This window comes from Schistocerca cancellata, chromosome 2, assembly GCF_023864275.1.
Source record: "Schistocerca cancellata isolate TAMUIC-IGC-003103 chromosome 2, iqSchCanc2.1, whole genome shotgun sequence".
Taxonomy (NCBI): domain Eukaryota; kingdom Metazoa; phylum Arthropoda; class Insecta; order Orthoptera; family Acrididae; genus Schistocerca; species Schistocerca cancellata.
The window spans coordinates 493791613-493815653 of NC_064627.1; the positions used below are offsets into that span (position 1 = coordinate 493791613).

Genomic DNA, 24041 nt, shown 5'->3' on the forward strand with positions numbered 1-24041 from the left:
GACAAAAACAGTACTGAAGTGGATGAAATCATTAAGGTTAAGGAGGAGGAACCCAGCAGCAAAAATCAGCAGTGGCAAAAGGTTATGGCAGATGGAACAGTGAAAGTGATGTTAATGCAAATTATGAGTAACATGTGTACAAAAGAAGACTTTAGTAGTTTGAAAGAAGACATTAGTAGTGTGAAAAAAAACATAATCAGGGTGGAAAACAAAACTGATAGCGTTAGAACTGACATGGTTAGCTTGAAGGATGAACTGAAGAAAGAAATTAAAATGGAGACTAAGGTAGTCAGCTCTAATCTTTCAGAATTAAATAAGAAGGTTGAGGTGATAGCCAAAGATTGTGATGAAAGAATAAAGACACCAGTGCATAACACTAATGAGAAAGTAACATAGATGAGTAGTAAATTTGTAGAAGAGAGAAAGAAGCTTTTTGATGACTATAGTAGGAGGGTGGAGGCTTCTGAAAAACAACATAAATATGAAGTCAAAGCTGAAATTTTGTGCTGAAAATAGGGTTAAACTTGAGAACCAAATTGATTAGATTAAAAATGATCTAGAAACAGAGGTAGAAACCAAGTGTGCAGTAGTGGTAGAGGAAAAACTGGTAAAAGGAAATAAAAATGTAGATTCAAAATTAACTGAAATATAGCAAAAAGTGGAAGAGGTACGAAATCTAAAGCATAGTGTAAGTGACAATGGGTGTGATTCCAACTGTAGTTGTAATGATGATAGCAATGACAAATCCAGTAATGATGAGAATGAGGTATTTGAATTTATAATTGGTAATGAAGAAGAGGACCATGCTATCTGTTATTTGACTGTTTCTGATAATCATTTTGGTAAGCATGATGATAGTTTTCCCAGGGAAAGGATGAATGAGGATTTGTTGTATGAAGAAGATCATATGGTAAGTAAAAAGGAAGTGTGGCACCCTGTAATAACAGCAAGGGTAGAAGGGATACACGTTAAGTGTTTACTGGACAGTGGTATTGACTTGAATGGCATTTCACAGGCATTTGTTGATTCCATTAAGAACACAGAGGTTATAGTGGTGTTGCATGTTTCCAGAATAAAAATTATTGGTGCTACTGGTAAGCTATCAAAGAGGGTTTAACAAGAGGTACTTCTAACTGTGGAATTGGCAGGACAGCTGTTGGAATGCAATTTCTTGATGATTCAAAATCTCAGCAGTGATGTAATATGTGGAACTAATTTCTTGTGCAACTAGCAAGTTGGGGGTTCAACATTCTGTGTTGTATTCATTATGTGGAGATAATGCATATGCAGTAAAAACAATCTTAAATATGAGATCTTAATATTAATTGTGATATAATAGAAGTGTTTGTGTTCAGTGCAATCAGTATATGGAGATAACTATCTACCTATAGAAGTGTGTCATGGTACAGCCTTTTCTAACATTAAGGAATTGCAACTTTAAACATAGTTGCCTGGAGTAATGTGTGTGGAATGAAAAAGAAAGAGTTGTATGTATATCGCCATTCAGGTTAGAATATCTAGCAATTTGATGGAATACAGTGAAGTAATAGTTTTTCTAAGTGTTAATTCTGTCTCATCAGTAATGAGAGTTAAGTTTGCCTTAGCATAAGGATCTGTTACTGTGGAGTGTTTTTCTGTAGAATCAATTTTGCATTGGATAAGCAGAGCAGATATTAATTTATTAAATAATGAAACAATAATGAAATAATAAAATAAGGTATAATGTTAGGGTCTTAATGGTTTGGGAGCCTGTCTCTGCAGTAGGGATATTTTTTGAGAATGCACTCCAGTAGCTAACAAGGTAAGAAAGGTAAGTAAAATAATGGAGCTGACAGATATGATTAATGAAAAAGATGACTGCATAGAAACAAATGTTGTGTAACTGTATTGATAATCTATTTTTGAACTAGACAACATTGGGTACTGTTTAGATTATGCAATTCATGACACTGCAGCAGAGTTTAAAAGAGAGAGTAATATTTTAGTGAGGTACAAGACCTGTAATGCCACATCATTGGATCTGTAGGTTATCTGAAAACTTGTATTTGTGTTATGAGGAATTATGAGCTTAAAGTGGTAATTCTGGAATGATGAACAGTAATTTTGATGGTTAACTGATAACTGTGATGCTAGACTGATGTGAATATTCTTATAGGTCAACTATTTGGTAACATTTTGTGAGGATTTAATTTTCTGTTTGAATGAGAGTAGTGCACAGAGTTGAGTAGAGAAGTGGGGCTTTGATTTGGTACAACTTCCATCTCCTTAATTTTGATTTGAGTAGTAATTAAGTTATGTGATGGTGACTAATTTTTTTATAGGGCAATGATTAGTAAATCTATGCACATCTTGAGTTTTTGTATTTTTCAGATAGGAAAGAGATCCAGCTCTTTCAAGTCTAACCAGTTTCAGACAGTTATGACTTGGAGTAATGTTTTGTAGAGTAATGTGTACTTGATTTTAAATTTTTACTAGTCCACACCTTTTGTACTATAGTAAATTATAGTGCTAATTATTGTAATATTATGAGAACTATGTAATGTATCTATTTATGATGTAGTGACTATCAATTTTAGTGTGAAACATTTTTTTCTTAGACTTAAGTTAAAAGAAAAAGTAAGTGTACTAAAGTAGGGTATTTTGTTCAATTTTTCATGTACTGTGGTGGAGGAGAACCACCTCCAAGGGAACTGGGATCACTACATTTCCTTACTAACTGCCACTTGGACCTGTTGAAAGCATGGACAACTTGGTGAGAAAATGTGTAAAAGCTCACTGAAAAAGTGAAAGTGCTTGTGAAAAATACTAAACTTTGAGCAAGTGAAATTTTCTAACAAGTGAACTGCAATGTGCAGGGTAAATTATCTTTGTACAACCCACAAGAATTAATTTTTTGCTAAACAAGACAGGTTTTTTAAGCAAGATAGGACTTGTGTACAATGCCCTGTATGTAAATATTTTGCATGAGGATTTTCATATGGGGCTACTTAGTATTTCTGGCATCATTTGCGGTCATTGAATCGCACAGTTAGCTATTTACAATATATATCTAGTCAATCCAATGAGGGGGAGTTGTGGAAAAGCAATCTGGGATAATTTTTCTTCCCCCTCTTGTTTTTCCATCTACCTCCTTAAAATTCATTTTGTTCACAGATAATTACCATTAACGTACGTGAGTATAATCTGCATTTTCATAAAAGAAAAAGGTTGGCCCTCAGCTTTAAAGAATATGGAACATCAACACTGAGGACAACAAATGAAGAAATAAAGAAGGTGAACCATCACAGGGTGATTTGTGTCATTTGCAGTTTAAGTGTAAATGAATTTCAGATGACACAAAGAAAGAAGACTGAGGGCTGCACAACAAAGTAAATCACATCAGCAGTGACGATGTACTACCAACAATGACAGAGCAGATTGAATGAAACAGGACTTTACAACTACAACTAGGGATGCCAAAAAGGAAAGATAGGTGCAAACTATTTGTGAAGTTAATTTGTTTGTGGATTTATGTGTTTGTTAACAAAATGAATAGAGACAAGGGTAGGAGTGAGGCAGAGGTGAAAGCTGTAGGATCCAGTCAGGACATTTCTGAGTTGATTGAAATCATAGTCAGCAAAGATACGGTAAAAACTGATATGAGATTTTCACTTTGCAGCAGAGTGTGCGCTGATATGAAACTTCCTGGCAGATTAAAACTGTGTGCTGGACCGAGACTCAAACTCGGACTGGTACACAGTTTTAATCTGCCAGGAAGTTTCGGTAAAAACTGATATTTTGCAGTTAATTTTGGCAAAACTACAGGAAATGAAGACAGATGACAGTAGCAAATGTAGGTCAGTTAATGATCAATTAACTGAAAAAAGAACTGAAAACAGTAAAATGGACAGGGTACAAGATCAAACGGACCAACTCAGTAATCAAGCTTCAGAGCTAAAAAATGGGTTGTCAGAGAGGTTAAAAGTGTGCATGAAAACGTTTTCATTTTAGAAAATAAATTTATTGTTTTGGAAAATGAGTTGATAGTTGGATCAGCAAGACAACTGAAGAATTTTGATGATGTCAAAGTTGAATAGAAGGCCACAGAAGAAAAAATGGAACAAAACATCCCCAGTATAGATCAAAAATTTTAAATGTTGAAAACAATATGCAAACTAATGTAACTGTTTTAGATAAAAAAAATTTTAGCATTTCAAGAAGTTCATGTGAACCAAAGTCTGTGTGCAAACAATGGTATTGCATGGTCCAACACTCCTATCAAAAGTTTTCAATCAGACAATTTACATCCAGTGGATTTTCTGTACCGCTGTAGAGATAGTTTTGTGTAAGGAATGAGTACAGTCAAAAATTAAATTTGTTAAAAGACGCCTTGAAGGCAAAGTTCTACCATGTAAATTTAAATTTATGTCAGTGGGAAACATATCAAAATTTCAAGAAAAATGTTTTTTAATGAATTTTGTTCGGAAGCTGAACAGGGAAGAATCAAAAGTAAGTTTTTGAATGGTCCTAATTATACAAACAGGGACTGCACTTTGAAGGAGTTTTGTAAGGACCAACTTAAAAAATTAACACACCTTGACAAACCATTTGATGGAAAGACCTTGATTGATGCACTTGAAAGGAGATTGACAGAAAGGTTGCAGTGGGATTTAGTACACTAGTACATGGACCTGCCGATTATCTTGAACAAATTTTAAAATATATTGACAGGATGGATAGGGCAGAAGGAAAAAGTATGTACCATAATAATTGGAATGATAGAAATAACTGAGATTGTAAAATTTTTTGTTAATTTATAAATGCAATTACATGTTTATGGACACAGTCATAACCGGTTTTGGCCAACCGGTTTTGGCCATACATTGACCATCGCCAGATTCTAAAGGCGGCATACACTGAACACAGGTTCATGTGTTGCTTCTATAAATAAACAAAAAATTTTACAGATGAATCAGTCACCCACTCCACAGACAAAATGTCATTTTTTCCAAAATAACTGAGATTGGTAAGTCTGAGACTGGTAGCTTATTGCAAATGAATGTAGGTGAGGTAAGTGACTTTGATGGAGATGAGACTTGAATAGATAGTGATGTTGTTGATGAGGTGGTTTTGGAAGAATATGATAATGATGAGTATCAGGTATTTGTGGAGTTCAAAAATGATGAAGTTTCAGAGTTATTTGTGAATGATGTTGACAATGTAGGTAAGGTAAGTGATGTCTCTGATATTATAAGTGAGAGTCATGGAATACCAGTCCAGTCAATGCAGTTTTTCATTAATGTCATGCAGAGTACTGATCAAAACAGTAAAGGGGAGTTATCTGCGAGCCTAGAGAATAAAGATGAAAACTTTTTAAAGTTTGTTTGGGACCAGATTGATGATAACATAGATAAATGCACATTCTGGAATAAATTAGCTATGGTTATTCAGAATTTGTATCCCAATTGGTGGAATGAAGTGAAAGAAGATCTAAGTAGGAAGTGTAATTTTGACTGTAATATGTTTTGTGTTCCTTATGTAACAAGTGATGTTAATTGTGCCACGGTATCCATTCATCATATTTAATCTTTACCTGATAACACGAGTAAACAAAGCAATTCTATGATACCAGTAAAGTTGATAAACCCTGTAAAGACAATGTGGGTGTAGTATTTGATGAAATTGAAAGTGATCTTTTGAATGAAGTGTCTGACAACAGAGAAGATGATTCAGATATATGGTAATGTTTTGTAATAGATTTGTGCTTTAGAATTTGATAGGTATGTGGGAGTGACAAGTCGATAGTCGACAGGACACTGAAACATTCTCTTTGCGAGCGAGGTTCTTTGGCAGAAACAACCAGCGTTTGTTTCACGCGTTAACATATGTATATATTGTGTTTGTGCGGTACGATAAAAGTGGTCATTCACAGTATAAAATCCACACAAGCGTTTTCCTTTATGTAGTGAAATTACTCCTACATAAGTGGTGACCCCGTAACTAAGTGGTGTGACAGTAGACAAGTTTCTTTAGATATTTTCCGCGACGTCTCATATCGACATGTCATCTGCACAGAACCTCTTCTGCGACATTGACGGCATCATCCAGAATATCAAGAAGGAGCTCGATACGATGCAGCAAACCCCTCAGTTCACAGTGCCGTGAATTCCTACATCTCAAACCCGACTTCGCACATGACGTTAGGTTTCCAACCACACTGCGTGTGCCGGTGGGTCCCATGCCACCACCACAGGATATTGCCTCGCACAACGAGCCCGCAGGCCACACCGATGTCAGCCCAAATGTGATCACGTTTTCATCACCCATGTCGGTGCCACTCCCACGAGTTTCACATTTTCCGTTTGCTGGTTATCGTGGCCCACCCACATCGCAGTTACAATTTCGGCCCCCACCTTTCGTTCTCGAATGTCCGGAGATTTGGTTCGCTATTATGGATAACATTTTCGTGCAGCAACAAATAATTGATGATTTTGAACAGTTCAAGCTAGTGGTATGCAACCTGGACCAACGTGCATCGTCGGTGGTATCGGATATAATTGTGCAATCCCCACCACAACAAGCCTAAGCCACCCTCAAGATGGCTTTAATTTTGCGTTGTACAAAACTTGTGGACCAGTGGATAACACAGCTCCTGTACCACGAGACACGCAGTGACAGGTCACCTTCAGACTTTTACCGGCATTTATGTGCTATGGTGGACCCTTCCGTGTTCTCAGACACATTGCTTGTGCACGTATGGCAACAGCAGTTACTTCCGCAGGTGTGCTTAACCTTAATTGCTTACGAGGGCCAGCCATTAGGCGAACTGCTGCAAGTGGCCGATAGAGCACACTCCCTGCTCGACTCGCATGCCACAGTGGCCGCTGCCACAACCACCTCGGCCAACGACACCAGCCGAACATGGCCGGAGCCGATTGACGCAGTGCCTCCAGCTTGTGCTGCCACAACCGCACGACGAGCGCCGGACACGACCAAAGATTTCTGATTTCTCTACGCTGCCATCGATCAGCTGACTGCCCAGCTGCAGCGGCTAGAGCCACGCGATGTTGCAGCAGCTGACACACACACGCATCGTCGCGAGCTGATGCGCACGCCACATCATAGAAACAACGGCAACGGTTATTGCTGGTTCCACCAGCATTTCGGTGCAGAGGCTACGAAGTGTAAGGTACCGTGCTCGCACCCAAATGCATCCCACAGCCTGCTTTAGGTGCAGCCGACCGTGACAACAAGCAACTGCGCCTAAAACTCACAGACACATGGAAGGAGAACACCCCCATTTCAGCATGAGCCTAATTTATGCCAATCGACATCTCCCACAGCTGTAAGGTACACAGCTTCACAAAGACTTTTCATTCCTGATCACTCTACAGGATGGATGTTCTTGGTTGACACCGGCTCAGATGTCAGCACTCTGCCTGTAAATTTCTTCCCATCAGACAAACGTGCTGAAGAGACCGCTTTGAAAGTAGTCAACGATTCAGTCATCCACACATATGGACAGGAAACACTGGCAGTGGACATTGGGCTACCAGAAAAATGCAACTGGACCTTCATTATGGCTGATATCGACCAACCTATACTAGCTGCTGATTTCCTGGCAAAACATGCATTGTCCGTAGATTTACACAAGTCATAACTCATCCATTCTGCCAATGGATAGGTTATTCCGGGAATACAAGGACGTCTGACATCTCATGCATACCAAAGGGTAGATAACCTCAGCACACCCACCTGGGAGGACACCATAGGGAGAAAGGAATCTGACGTGCAGATGGCTCAAATGACATCAAAACAGTTGACAACACAACAACAGGCTCCTGCTGTTTCAACAGCAAAGGCAACACCCAAACCACAACATGGAACAAGAAAGAGCAGGGCGAAGCATGAGACGGTGCACCACATCCGTACAACTCCAGGCCCGCCAGTCCTCTCACGTGTTCGCAGGCTTGCACCTGATTGCTTGCAGGAAACCAAGACCATTTTCAATGAGATGCTACAGGAAGGAACTATACAGCCATCCAACAGTCCGTGGTCCTCTCCTCTGCACCTCGCCCATAAAAAGAATGGGTCATGGTGCTCGTCCGGTGATTATCGAGCTTTGAATGCCCCAACTGTTCCCGACAGATACCCTGTGCCACATATACAGGATTTCACCCATTGACTGGCCGGGGCAACCATATTCAGTGTTTTGGATTGCTGTAAGGCTTATAATCAGATCCCAATGGCAGAGCAGGACATACCAAAGACTGCAGTGACAACCCCATTTGGGCTGTTTGAATTTTTGGTGATGCCATTTGGGCTGAAAAATGCTGTCCAAACATGGCAAAGGTTTCTAGACAGCGTGCTAAGAGGGTTGCCATATTGCTTCGCCTATTTAGATGATATTCTGGTGTTTTCGGGAAATGTTTCTGACCTTCAGGAACACGTAAACGAGGTGCAAAGCAGGCAAGGCATGGAATAACACTTAACAAGGACAAGTGCATGTTTGGAGGACTCATGGTAACCTTCCTGGGTTATAAAGTGTCAGCTCAGGGCATTTTCCCACCGCCAGAGAAGCTGGAGTTGTTGCGTACCCTACCACGACCTCAAAACTACCACGATCTCTGACGATTCCTGGGGATGATAAATTTCTATCGTCGCCACCTCCCTGGAACAGCAGCAATCCAGATGCCACTGAACAATGCCTTGGCTGGACACAACAAAATTGGCAAGTGCCCACTGCTTTCAAGGCACTGCAAAACAGCCTTCACAATGCAGTGGGGCTTGCACACCCTGCACCAGGAGCTCAGCTAGCCCTAGTAGTGGATGCAAGCCAAGTTGCAATCAGTGCAGCACTGCACCAGAGAGTGAAGGGTCATTGGCAGCCACTAAGTTTTTTCTCACAAAAACTACAGATGAGTCAAACTCGTTGGAGTGCATACGACAGGGAACTCCTCACAATGTATGAAAGTGTCAGGCACTTCCGCCCTTTCGTTGAGGGCAGGCAATTCACCATGTACACTGACCATAAACCTCTCGTGGCAGCTTTCTACAAAATCAGCGATTCATGTTCCCCCACCAGGCCCGCCATACAGAGTTTATATGCCAGTTTTTGACAGACATGCGTCACATCCATGGTGCCGACAACATTGTGGCAGACTATTTCTCACGTATTAATGGGATAAGTCCAATGTTGGATTATTCTGAATTGGCAAGGGCACAGGCTTCAGATGCACAGCTGCAGTCCTTGTTGGTGGACCCATCCACTGGCCTATGTTTACAACTTGTGGACGCCCCCTGCAGCACATTTAAGGTGTGGTGCAACACCTCCACGGTTAGACCACACCCGTACATCACCCCCCAGTTCCGACGAAAGGTATTCGACAGCATCCACAACCTGGCACACCTGGGAACCAGTGCCTCAGTGAAGTTAGTGATGGACTGTTTTGTGTGGCCTTCAATCAAGAAAGATACACGGGAGTGGGCCAGCAGCTGCTATCAGTGTCAACGTAGCAAAGTGCGACGCCATGTTCACACTCCAGTAGGTTAATTCCCAACCCCAACGGCATGTTTTGGCATGTACACATTGACTTGGTTGGATCCCTCCCCCCTTCAGAAGGTACTTGTTTATGGCAGTGGATCGTTGCACACGGTGGGCAGAGGCTACACCAATCAGGGACATTTCTGCAGAGACTACTGCACGGGTATTCTTGGAAACTTGGGTGGCTCATTTTGGGTGCCCATTTTTCGTTACCACTGATCAAGGATGCCAGTTCGAGTCAACACTGTTCCAACAACTGTCGAAACTCTGCGGCTTCCAACGAAACTGGACAACTAGCTACCACCTGGCCAGCAATGGTTTGGTGGAAAGGTGGCACTGAACTTTAAAGGCTGCCCCGATGTGCCACAAGGACTCATGGACTCAAGTGTTGCCATTGGTTTTGCTGGGGTTATGGACCGCATTAAAAACAGACATCAGTTGTTCCTCAGCAGAGTTGGTATATGGAGAACCACTCCGTGTTCCAGCAAAATTCCTTGCACCAGTTCCTTTCCCAGATAACACACAACTACCACACCTCTTGCAACAAATGAGGAAGCAGGTAGAGATGCTATGTGCAGTCCCGACATCTCAGCATGGCACGCATCCAGTGTTCATACACAAGTCCCTCGATACTTGTTCCCACATCATGCTCCGCACAGACCTGGTACGTCATTTGTTACAGCCACCGTACACTGGACCATACCAAGTGCTAGGATGGGACACACACACACACACACACAATGGATATCCTCCTCCAGGGAAAGTCGACCAGGTTTCCATTGAGTGGGTAAAACTCGCTTGGACAATGACAGCACCGACTGCAGTCTCACAAACAACTTCAGATACAACTCGCAACGAACCCACACCTTCCGCAGAGCCAGACAGCTGTGACCCACTGGAGCTCCACACCAGGGGACCTAATGCAGCAGCGGAATCATCAAGCAGCACCCACACCCACACTATCCACACTCGGGCAGGCCGAGAGGTGAAGTCTAAGTACCCCACCATACTGGGTGCTCCGCACTTCAGGGGGGGGGGGGGGCTGTGTGGGAGTGACAAGTCGATAGTCAACAGGACACTGAAACATTCTCTTTGAGCGAGGTTCTTTGGAGGAAACAACCAGTGTTCTTTTCACGCATTAATGTATGTATGTATTGTGTTTGTGCGGTACAATAAAAGTGGTCGTTCACAGTATAAAATCCACACAAGCGTTTTCCTTTATGTAGTGAAATTACTCCTACACGTATATGCCATGATACTAAATGAGTAGATCCTTTTACACTTTTGAAATGAAACAATGCCATTGAATATCTAGTAATGGATTTTCATATCCTGTACTGTACAAATCAGGGATAGTATCTTTGTATATCTGTGTGTATCACTTTACTAGTTCTGTTTTCATTGCATTTAGCTCTGTTTATTAAAGTTTCATATGTGAACACCTTTTAATCCAGTCTGACATAAACCCTATACACTTGCTTTTGCAATATAAATAAGCAGAGCGTATGCCGTGTGATTTGAGGGAGGTATTGAACAGGATCCTTAGTACACAAAAAATGTTGCAGGATTTGATATGAATGCTAGACAGGAAAATCTAGGGAGGAAACTGAAAGATGTGGGTGGATCCATTCCCACACTCCTGCATGGCTACACCCTTACTGGTCCAGTTGACTTAAAAGAGCTCATAGCTGCTTGGTAATGTACTCAAGCATCTGTCAACTACATCAGTGTTGTGACTGAGATTTGTAAATTGTTAGCCAAGAAATTATCCTGTACGAAGAATTCGTGGAACTATTTGCTTAGAACAACAGTCACTGCTATGGACAGTGTTAATCCACGTAACAGTTTTTTTTTTTTTGTTTATTTTTTTAAAGAAATAGGGGGATTAACTTCCCAATACATTATGTAACTTTAACTCAGCATATGCATTTTTATGAATTTTAAATAATCTTCTAGGCCTTTATGGACATAGGTTAGGTCGTATGAACAATTAGCGAACAGTGTGGAAGGCTTTTACTGGTATAGATAGTACAACAAGATGTATACATTTCTGATTTCACTCACTGATTTTGGTCCTCAGTCTACTCGATTATGTCATCATTCAAAGCTGTTTATGACTCTTATTATCTGTATTTATCCTGAGTACTGCAATATTGTATCTCATTGGAACTTGAGTTGTTGGCAAACTCATGCTTAATTCTGTTTTGGGTACCTCTGGTCATCGTGACTGTGTGCATGTACTCAAGGAGAGATTAAGGCTAGGCGCTTCTTATAATTATGCTTTACATGTGATTGAACTTATTGATATGATTATGAACTTGAATTGTCAAAACATTTTTGGATTCGTGGGTAAGCTTAGGCCCCAATATTTTTTCATTATGTTATATTTTCAAGAGTCAACATATGCTTAAATACTCTTGTCTATGTGGCTGATTGATTTTGTGTTATATTCCTACTCATGACTGAGTATATTCTTCTGGTCTGTACCCGTCGTCATGAATTTTTCGAGTTGGCTCACTCGTCGTACATTTAGGCTCTGAATTTTTTCTCTTCTCTTTTGAAGATTTTGAAGGTGTGATTTTATAGGTATAAACTTGCTATTTGTAATTCTAGTATTTACATTATCTCTGCACTTATTTCTATAGTTTATTGTTGTAATGTTGTAGTTTTGACTTTGTACAAATTGTTTGTCTTGTCACAGAATGTTCTACAGATTTGAAAATCTGAATGGCATGTCCTGATATATGTATAAATTATGATTTTTATAGCAGATATTTTTCTTATTGTAATATGTTATGTATCAGATACTTCTACACATCTGTATTCTATCTTTCGGTATCAATTTGTACGCTGTTTGGCAAACTTTATAGTATGTCACAAAATACTGTTAACATATTGTTTCCAGATTTTGGGAGGGGGATGTTGTAAAGGGACACCTGCCACTAGCATTACTTTTCCTCAACAGAACTAGTCGATACCAGAAATATTTTCGAATTTTAAACAGGTTAATATTATCTCAGCAGTTTTTCTAAAAAAATTCTTATGATTTTGTACATGATGTGTTATATTACAAGCTAAAATCTATAAAAAGAAGTTACTTTATTTTCCTTTTTACAATTGACATGTACTAGCTTAGAATGTACAGTTGAAATTAATTTTTTTTAGAAAGATTTGAAATTTCAAAATATTTGGCACACTGAAAATTTCTGTTATTAATTACACACTTTAGTGCTATTTTTTATGTTTATTTCTGGATTCATTTATAAAATAATAATATAAATTAATAGAAATCCATTTGTCAAGACAATTTGTAAACCCTTTGCAATATTGTTATTACTGCAGAATGAAGTAGTAGTGGGCATGCCTCTTATGTGACTGGACATGTTTTTGTATTTTGGAAGAACAATGTAATTTTGGCTTTGTTAATGTGAGAAAGACAATGTGATACAGAAAAATGTGAGAGAATAAATTAATGTGAAAACAAAAAAATTGCTCAGGCTTACTTCAAAATTAATTATGTCAACTGGAACCATGAGAATGTATAACATCAAAAATTGCAGCTTCAAGAATCAGCCCCTAGACGTGAAGAACTGGAGCCAACATGAGAAAAGAAAATAAGTAAATAGTTTATTATAAATCTGACTCCTCGTGTATTTTTGAAAAAAGATAACTTACCTTCACCAATAGTAGTGACAACACCAAATTGTGGGAGGGGTAGATTACAGTGTGTATGGGTTAAAACACTATGTGGCAAGAAAAGCAGCCAGTTATGCATGTGTTAGTTGAGTGTTTTCTTTCAGCAGATTAATCACATCTTGTATTACTTATTTTTGAATGTTTACTACTATAAATATCATATTTTTCTATGTGTTTTATGTTACACGAAAATAAACTTCTATCTATCACTTGATGTGACATTAGTAAACTTGAGCTGGCTTTTGTGGCCAAGCAGTTCTAGGCACTTCAGTCTGGAACTGTGCTGCTGCTATGGTCACAGGTTCAAATCTTGCCTCAGGCATGGATGTGTGTGAAGTCCTTAGGTTAGTTAGGTTTAAGTAATTCTAAGTCTAGGGGACTGATGACCTCATATGTTAAGTCCCATAGTGCTTAGAGCCATTTGAACCATTTTAGTAAACTTGGACAGATGTAACATGATAGATTAATTCAGAAAAGCAATACTGCAATGGAAAACTTCTGTGGAAAAGTAAAATTCATTTAACTGTGTTGGGTTTAAGAATAGTTACAAAGTGTGTTACATCCAAAAAGTCAATAAAACAAAGTAAAATAATCTGCACTGATATCTTTTCAAAATAACATTCCTTGACTTCAGTTATGGAAGGTGTATGTTCTAATTTGCCACCTTCCATATTACATGTATGTTATTATACAGGATGTTACAAAAAGGTATGGCCAAACTTTCAGGAAACATTCCTCACACACAAATAAAGAAAAGATGTTATGTGGACAAGTGTCCAGGAATGCTAAATTTCCATGTTAGAGCTCATTTTAGTTTCATCCACCTCCGCTCAATGGAGCACGTTGTCATGATTTCATACGGGATACTCTACCTGTGCTGCTAGAACATGTGCCTTTACAAGAACAACACAACATGTGGTTCATGCACAATGGAGCTCCTGCACATTTCGGTCGAAGTGTTCATACTCTTCTCAACAACAGATTCGGTGACCGATGGATTGGTAGAGGCGGATCAATTCCATGGCCTCCACACTCTCCTGACCTCAGCCCTGTTGACTTTCATTTATGAGGGCATTTGAAAGCTCTTGTCTACGCAATCTCGGTACCGAATGTAGAGACTCTTCGTGCTCATATTGTGGACGGCTGTGATACAATACGCCATTCTCCAGGGCTGCATCAGCACATCAGGGATTCCATGCGATGGAGGGTGGATGCATGTATCCTCACTAACGGAGGACATTTTGAACATTTCCTGTAACAAAGTGTTTGAGGTCATGCTGGTACGTTCTGTTGCTGTGTGTTTCCATTCCATGATTAATGTGATTTGAAGAGAAGTAATAAAATGAGCTCTAACATGGAAAGTAAGCGTTTCCAGACACATGTCCACATAACATATTTTCTTTCTTTGTGTGTGAGGAATGTTTTCTGAAAGTTTGGCCGTACCTTTTTGTAACACCCTGTATATGTGTTATCACCTACCACATATCCAGTGCTGTATTTGCTACATATGTTTCTCTGCCTGAGATCTTTGAGGAAAAAGTGGCTTCAACCTGTGAGTAATGAGGACATGGCTGACACCAATGCCTTGCTGTTTTTGAAGGAAAACATAGCATTCTGTTTTATTCTGTTTCATAGCTATTCCATTTGGTCTGCTCTGGAGTGAAGGTTGTTTTGCATGTGTATGATCTGGTGAGCTAAATTACACTGATGAAGATGGAGAATGAGAACTAAAAGCAACTTATGGTTTGTACTTATGCGATGGTACTGAGAATTGTATGTGCCAACTCCAGAATATGAGGCAGTATGTTTTATTTTATGATCTGACATGATATATATGAACATTGTGGTTGCTTAGGCACTGTTATCAAATGAGTAGCAGAGTGACAATCACAGTTACAGTTAATGTGTGGCAGATGCTGTTCTATGTGTTGTTTCTAAAAACAAACAATGGAAACTCAACAATGTAGGAAAAGACACTCTGCTACTTACTGTAATGGAGACACAGTAAGCTGCAAGACAGGCACAATTAACAGACACTTACATAAAGCTTTCAGCTTCAGCCTTCATCAGCAAAAGAGAACACATACCATTCATACTCACAAACAAGCACACCTCATGCACGCATAACCACTAACTCCAGTATCTTGGGCTGAAATGTAACTATGATGTGGGATGCAAGAAGCAATATGTAGGGGGCATGGAGGGGAAAGTGACAGTAGTATATGGATGGCGAGAGAGATGAATAATGTCTGGTGGAGTGGCCAGGAACTAGAATGCCAACAAACACAGCATCAGGAGGTCGTGGGGCAGGGAGATGGGGAAAAAGGGAGCAGAAGAGCAGAGGAGAGGGGAAAGGTGGATAGATGCATTGGCAGTGTGGCAAAGAAACAGGGTGGAATATGAGATGTGTGGAGGGTGAGGGGAAGGTACATTACTATAGACTGAAGCCAGGATAGTTATAGGAGTGGAGAATGTATTTTAAGGACAATTCATATCTGCACAGTTCAGAAATGCTGTTGGTGGAGGGAAGAATCCTGATGGCTCAGGTAGTGCAGTAGCCATTGCAATCAAATGTGTTATGTTGAGTTATGTGTTGTGCCACAGGGTGGTCTACATTGCTCTTGACCACAGTTTGGCAGTGGCCATTCATCCTGGTGGACAGCTGGTTGGAAGTCATACCAATATAAAAACTTCTGCAATAATTGCAGTGGAGCTGGTAAATGACATGGTTGCTTTCACAGTTGGGATAGCATAAACCTGTGACAGGACTGGAATAGAGCTGGGTGGATGGATTGGCAGGTCTTGCACCTGAGTCTTCCACAGGGATATGATCCTTGTGGCAAGGGGTTGGGACTGGGAGTGACATAGGGATGGACTAGGATGTTGTGCAGGTGAGGTGGGCAGTGGAACACTACTTTGAGAGGGGTGGGATTTATCTAGGGTAGGATGTCCCTCATTTCAGGGCAATATGATAGGTAATCAAAGACCTGGCAAAGGGTGTGGTTCAGTTGTGGTGGTACTGGGTGATGAACAGGATACCACTTCATGGCTGGTTCTTAGAGGTGGTGGGGAGTGTGAGGGGAAATGGCATGGGAGATCTATTTGCAGATTAGGTCTGGGGATAGTGCCCATCTATGAAGGCCTTGGTGAGAGCCTCAGCATACTGAACAAGGGAGCTCTTGTCACTGCAGATATGCAGTCTCCTGGTGGCCAGGCTGCATGGGAGGGATTTTTTGTTGTGAAAGGGATGACAGCTGCCAAATTCAGGTACTCTTGGTGGTTTAATGTCAACTGACGTGTGGATGGAGCCATCAGAGAGTAGGAGGTCAACATCTAGGAAGGTGGTACACTGGGTTGAGGAGGATCATGTGAAAAAGATATGAGACCTTTTCAACTTGCCACATCCTCCAAAACTCCCTTCCAACTCTCCAACAAATCCAAAGCCAAAACATTCCCATAACACAGTTGTTAACCTTTCCACCAAAATCCTCATCTCCAAAGAAGTTTCAGTTCCATCTAAAGACCTCACCTTCAGCTATATACCCAAATTTAACCAAGCTGGACTTGTCAAAGACCTGCTCTCCTTCTCCCAATCCCTGCAATGAAAGCACTTCTTTGCCACCAATCCCTCCAACCAAAATCACCCTAATTCCAACACTGAATCCTGCCTCTTCCAGTTCATATCACTATGCAACCATGATCCTCCTTCCCTCCCACCAGCTCTCTGTATGTCCATCTTTTTAGCGATGGTTGCGGGACTCTGCTGTTCAATAGAGGATGTAAAAACACATTTCAACTGTCAATTTTTAACCTTATTTTATTGGGCAACCAGTTTCAGCAGGTGATGGTTGAAGTGGTCACTGTAACAAATATCTTCTAGTACCAGTATTGCTGGCCCCTGTTTTGATCACAAGTGAGGCAGATTATTTGTACAGATCTGTCAGGGGCCTGAAGATGGTACAGCAAAATGATGAAACTGGCTGCCAAATAAAATGAAGTTGAAAATTGATGCCTGAAAGATGTTTAATTTGACATCCTCTAACCACCAGCTGGTCACCTTCCAGGAATTCCATACTTCCAACTTAGCCTAACCATCCTTCTCCAGGTCCCTTCCTCAGAACACCAGCCTTTTAGTAGAAGAAAAAATAGCCTTACGCAACCTCAAAGCAATTCCTGACATAATCATCCTGCCTGCAGACAAAGTTTCCTCTGCTGTTGTTATGAATCACAGTGACTACCTAGCAGAAGGTCTCTGCTAATTATCTGACTTCTCCACCTAAAACCTCTGCTAGGGTGATCCCATCCCAGAAGTTCATTACAAACTCCAATCCCTGCTTAAAGCCTTGGGAACTTCCCAGAACCTCACCCCTGAATCCATTTCCCTCCTCAGCCCTATGACACCCCGAACACCCACCTTCTACATGCTCCCCAAAATCCACAAACCCAACAATCTTGAACAACCCTTTGTAGCTGGTGATGTGCACCCACTGAAAGAATTTCAGCCCTCATTGACCAACACCTCCAACCAATTGCCAGCGATCTAGACTCTCACACCAGAGACACCAGTCACTTCTTTCACTGACTCTCCACGATCCTCACACCTTTACCTCCTGGATCCCTATTCATCACTATTGACACTACCTCCCTATACACCAATATCCCTTCTGCCCATGGTTTAATCAACAATGAACACTGCCTTTCCCAACATCCTTCAGACACCAAACTCACTACCTCATTCCTCATACACCTTACTAACTGTATTCTAACCCACAACTACTACTCCTTTGAAGGGAAGGTGTATAAACAAATCCACTGCACAACCATGGGCACCTTAATGACACCTTCATATGCCAGTCTTTTTATGGTTCCTCTAGAGGAGACCTTCCTAGCCACCCAAAACACCATAACCCTAGTCTGGTTCAAATTCATTGATGATATATTCATGGTCTGGACTCAGGGCCAAAATATCCTATCTCCATTCCTTCACAACCTCAACACCTTCTCTGCCATCTGATTCCTAGATGTTGACTCCTCCTCTCTGATGATTCCATCCACACCTCTGTCCACATTAAACCACAAACAGTACCTGCATTTTGACAGCTGTCATCCCTTTCACACAATAAAATCCCTCGCATACAGCCTGGCCACCCAGGGACAGTATATCTGCAGTAACAAGAACTTCCCTGTTTGGTACGCTGAGCCTCTTACCAAGGCCTTCACAACAGGCACTAATGCCCAGACCAAGTCTACAAACAGATCTCCCATGCCATTTCCCTCCATACTCCCAATCCTCCCACCACCCCCAGGAACCAGCCATGAAGCAGTGTCCCCTTCATCAACCAGTACCACCCCAGATTGGAACAATTAAACCATATCCTACCCAAGACACTTCCCACCCCTCCTAAAGTGGTGTTCCATCACCCACTCAACCTCCAGAGTCTCATAGTCCTTCCAAATGCCACTCCCAATCCCAGCCCCTTTCCACAAGGATCATATTGTTGTGGAAGAGCCAGATGCAAAACTGCTCAATCCACCCATCCAGCACCAGGACTTCAGGAATGGAGCCTGATACAGGAATATGAATAATTCTTGCCTAATGATCAAATAATGCTGCATTAGACACAAAGCATTCTCTCTGACTCTTTAGTGGTGTTCTTTTTTTTATGGTAGTTTTCTCCATTTGCTACCAGGTTCTCAATTGTTTAGAATATAGAAAGGCTGGACCTGAACTCATGTTGTTAGGATGTAAGTATATTATTAGATTGTTAGATTCAAACTATTGGATCATACAGTCAGTATTATGCTATTTTTTTATATTATAGATTACTTTCATGGACTGGAGATGTTATGCCTTCTTTCTTATGAACTGGTTTGAGTACAGATATTTTCAGACTTTCTGGGAGATTGCCTTTTATGCTCTTGGTGCTTCTTCTCATAAGTAACTGTTGGCCAATTTAGAGGTTTCTTATCCAAAATGCCTTTTGACATGTAAATGTGATGTTTTTAACATCATTAACTGTCACTACCAAAAGTGAAGGCCTTGAAATTAATAGTTAATAAATCCAATAAAAATCTAATAAAGCAATTTCTTCTGTGATAGTGTAGTGTTTTACCTTGCACTGCTCTGGGAAATACAAATGAGTGAGACCATAATTATAGTAGTGGTAGTGATTATGGTATGTACATATCAGGACAGCTAAGTATGTGATTCTCAGGACCTTACAGCTAAGATTTGAGACACGTAAGTCTAAACGAAATGCTACAATTAAAGACACAGGATATTACATCCCTGATCATTCAAAGTTAAGCCAGATGTTACAAATCATATTAAAATGCACTTGCAAAAATCTAGAACAATACATCACATAAATGTAGGTGGGTGACCACTAAAAAGGATTAAGAGGTTTGGTGAGCTAACTACTCAGAAAACACACTAGAAACTTTACCCTTACAGCCTAGAGAGAGATCCAAACACAACCACACACACACACAACCACACACACATACACACAACCACACACACACATACACACTCACACATAAAATTAAAATTTGTACAATACTCATGATGTATCACCAAAAATAGTGATAATATCCTCAGAGGAAATTACAGACGCTCTCTCCTGACTACATAAAATCAGGCAGAGCAAAGCAGTCAGGTACATGCAATATTTCTTGATTTCCAAAAAGGATTTGACTCAGTACCACACCTATGCTTATTGTCAAAAGTACAATCATATGGGGTCCCAAGAGAAATTTGCAACTGGACTGAGGACTTTTTGGTAGGAAGGACACAGCCTGTTATCTTGGATGGAGAGTTACCATCAGATCTAAAAGTAATATGGGTGTGCCCCAGGGAAGTGTGTTGTGACCATTGCTGTTGTATGTTAATGACCTTACAGGCAATATTAATAATGACCTCAGAGTTTTTACATATGATACAGTTGTCTGTAACAAAGTACTATCTGAAAGAAGCTGCATGAATTTTCAGTCAGATCTTGATATGATTTCAAAGTCATTCAAAGACTGGCAACTTGCTTTAAATGTGTGGAAATGTACAATGGTGTGCTTCATAAAATCAAAATAGAAATATTCTATGACTATAACATCATTGAGTCACTGTTGGAATTGGCCAACTCATACAAATATCCGATTGTAACACTTTGTAGGGATATGAAATGGAATGATAACATAGGTTCAGCCGAGGGTAAAGTAGGTGGTAGACTTTGATTTATTGGTAGACTACTGGGAAAGTGCAATTAATCTACAAAGGAGAATGCTTACAAATCACTTGTGTGACCAGTTCTAGAATATTGTGCAAGTGTGTGGGACCCATATCAGATAGGACTAATATGGGATTCTGAACATATACTGAGAGGGGCAGCATAAATGGTCATAGGTTTTTTTAATCCATGAGAGAGTGTCACGATACTGAAGGCACTTGTAACACTTAGGAGTATGTTTATTTTAAGTAACTGTGTATCTGCAATTTATGAAGTGTGCATTCTGTGTTGTTTGAACTCCTTGATGTATGTCAAGAAAATTAGAGTTTTGTAATGCATATATGAAAAAAGCAAAAGGATATGTTGAAATTTTAAATTGTTGTAATATGAATATGTTTATGAAAGAAGTATGTTTATTAGGGCAGTTGTATGTGTACCATGTAAACACTGTAGGGAAGTCTCTCCACAACAAAAGTGGCATGGCACCGATGTAAAAGATGGATTTGGCAGTTAAGCTGAGTGGCTCCATTGTGTGAATGGTATGCAGTGTGTGACTACCCTTAGCATGGTACACCTCGGGGTGCTAAGAGAGGCAATTGGAAGCTGCATTAGATGGGACTCGCCTCAGATGTGGATCTGGCTATTATTTGGTATTCACAGAATAATGTAATGGCTCTAATACATTGAAAATCCAAAGCCAAGAAGAGATTTTATAGAGCATTCACACATCAAGAGCCATTAGTACAGTTAGAGACTTCATACATTCAGTTATGTAATGTATATTGGCATGGACCAGTTAATTTGTGTGTTGTTTCAATAATAATCACATAAAATGTCAATTTGTGTTCGAAACCATAACTTCAATCCTGATCATGAATGTATGCAGGGTCCTCGCCTAAATGTTCTTAAAACCGAGTATCCTGATTTAAATGAACAATTCTGGCATTCATGTGTTTAAAAGTGATTTTTTTTGTGTAAAGTAAAAGAAGTAGAAAAAGTTAAAGTAAGAGTAAAATTTGGATGCTTTATTTATGGATTACTTCAAGTGAAATTATTAAGATATGAAGTTTAAGTACAAAAATTTAAAGATCAGTCGATAGGAAGGTAATAACCTTAATTATTTAAAGGTTAAAAACCATAAAGGTGAAGTTGGATAGGCTTTTGCTGAAGTATCCTTAGTTTATTATAAAATATAGTTTTGTAAGATTACAGTGCAAGATTGTATAAATATTATTGCCAAGAATACCTGCTTGACAGGTATTAAAGTACAAGTACATATAAATCTTTAATGAACTGATTTGCAGTAGTACTATTAGAAGTGAATTATGCACATTTTCGAAGATAGTGTAGTTTTGGCACCCATCATGAATGGTTCCTTTTGAAGTTAATTAAGCCCAGTGTTGCATTTTATTACTTTGCAAAGTAATTTACATGAATGATTAGCTTTTAGAGAAAGTTTTTACTCTGCAATAATCATAGAACCTTGGCTAGTGAAACTATACCAGTTTATGGGCCCCCATCATATTGTCCTCTTATTAAGAAAAAAATGAACTATTACTGTTACTAAGGAAAACTGCTATATGCAGAGGAGCTTAAACAGCATATTTAAGATGTTATTCATCTTTATTTGTGTTATTCATGTCAGTCAAGATAGAAGCCCCTCATGTCCAAAATTAGTTCTGCACTTCATGCAGTGATGTTTCAGTATTTTGATTAAGTAATGCTATTGATTGTGGCCATCATTGTTATGAGCTTGGTGCAATTTTGCTCCCCATAATTTACTGGTGTGTGCATTATTGGTAACTCCTGCTACACACAGTATAGAGTGCACTGTGTCAGTTTGTATCCTGTTCGCTATTCAAAGGGAAACCTCAACAAAAGTAACTTTAATAACTGATAACCAATTTTCTCAAATATGTATTTCCAAATTAATGTGTGTAATTAGGCTGGTGACTATTCTTTTTTTTTATTCACTTACAATTTTACCACTTCTGTTAACTCTCAAGGTTAAGGCCTCATTTGGTTTTACTGTCAACTTCACAAAATTTGAAATTATTTTCCCTAAGACACATGCATGGTCAAACTTTGAAATCCTCTCAGAGGGTAACATTAGTGTGTTTCATGGCATGTCAGTGTTGTAAACTGAACAGGAAAACTCTTGAAGATAGACCTAAAGAGAAAGTCTATTAACGAAGTTTCAAAAACTTGCTTTAAATGATGACTCTAGGAAAGTACCATAATTTCCTATATATTGCTTACATAGGGATCATGAGGATAAGATTAGAATAATTACAGCACATACAGAGACATTCAAACAAGCATTCTTCCCATGCTTCATATACGAATGGACCAGGAAGAAACCCTAATATAACTGGTACAATGGGACGTATCCTCTGCTATGCATCTCACAGTGGTTTGCAGAGTGTAGACGATGATGTAGATATAAAATACATCTTCCTGAACACTTGCCCATCAGAGGACCTAGATACTGGGTAGTATCCTATTTCTAAATATGTCAGTGAAATTTCTTATTATAAAGGTTGACCAGAGGGAATAAGTGGATTGACAAACTGCAACTTATTGTTTACTATATGGGACAACTCGTTCTTCCATTTACAGCAAAGCTTTGCCTATTTACTGTGGAAAGTATGTGCATACTGCACCAGTGGGTTACTGTAATTTATTGTTAGTTTAACATACATTTGCAAAGAAGTTCTGTGTGTTACTGTACCTTTTCAGGAACAACTTTGGGGAATGTTTCAACAAGCTTGTGAGGGTCGACCCCTCGGAGGAATTGAACAAGCTCCTCACTGCTGTCAGTATGACAGCCCAGAAGCTCTCCCAGTTTAAAACTTTTCTCGCGGATTCCATCTGCTGCTGCCCACATGCTTAAGGCTGAACCACTCTGCATTATAGCCTTGTGGAATAATCCTGTGAACCAAGCAACAAAAAAACCTTGCAGTTGCAGATAAACCCATAACTGTGCTGGTATTTTGAAACTGTGCTAACATGTTGTGGGGTCCCATGGGCCCCAGAAATATGAAATAAAATAGAATTGACAAATACAAAAAATGTTACTTAGTGCATGAAATATACTAAAACTACACAATATACTTTCTGACTAGACCAAACTATCTGCAGTCTTTGCACATAAAATTAGAATATCAGGCAGAAATGAACATTTTAAGTCAGTTCCAGTGTTTCTATCTGAAAATATTTGGCATGTTTCACATTTTGTTTTCTTTGTGCTCTTTGACTAAAGGTGTACTGAATCTTTCTTACCCCAAATATATGCATGATTCCTTGCAAATCATGAAGCAGATGTGACAATTATCTGCATCCTATATGTTGGTGAACATATTAGATGTATGATAAATTGAGTGAACTGTGCAGTTCCACAAAATATGTAGGCTACTATGATTTTATTTATCAATCGTTATTTTCTTATTTGAAATTCTAGTATACGTCTTGCAGTTATGAATTGGATTTTGCAACTCTAATCTTATGAACATTGTATATGTATTATAAAACAGAGTTGTAAGAGGAAGGTTTAACATGTAGGACATATTGAGTATTCTGAGTTTAATAGTGGGGACCAG

The 24041-nt window shown here is 39.5% G+C and overlaps 1 protein-coding gene across 1 annotated transcript in view; it reads right to left on the reverse strand.

Annotated features, from left to right (window-relative positions):
* The window catches only part of LOC126162015 (esterase FE4-like), a 431873-nt gene that overhangs the window by 83713 nt on the left and 324119 nt on the right, over window positions 1-24041 (reverse strand). Inside the window, exon 6 of the mRNA XM_049918237.1 lies at window positions 23174-23373. Within this exon, the coding sequence (XP_049774194.1) occupies window positions 23174-23373 (200 nt within the window). The remainder of the gene's footprint in view (window positions 1-23173; window positions 23374-24041) is intronic.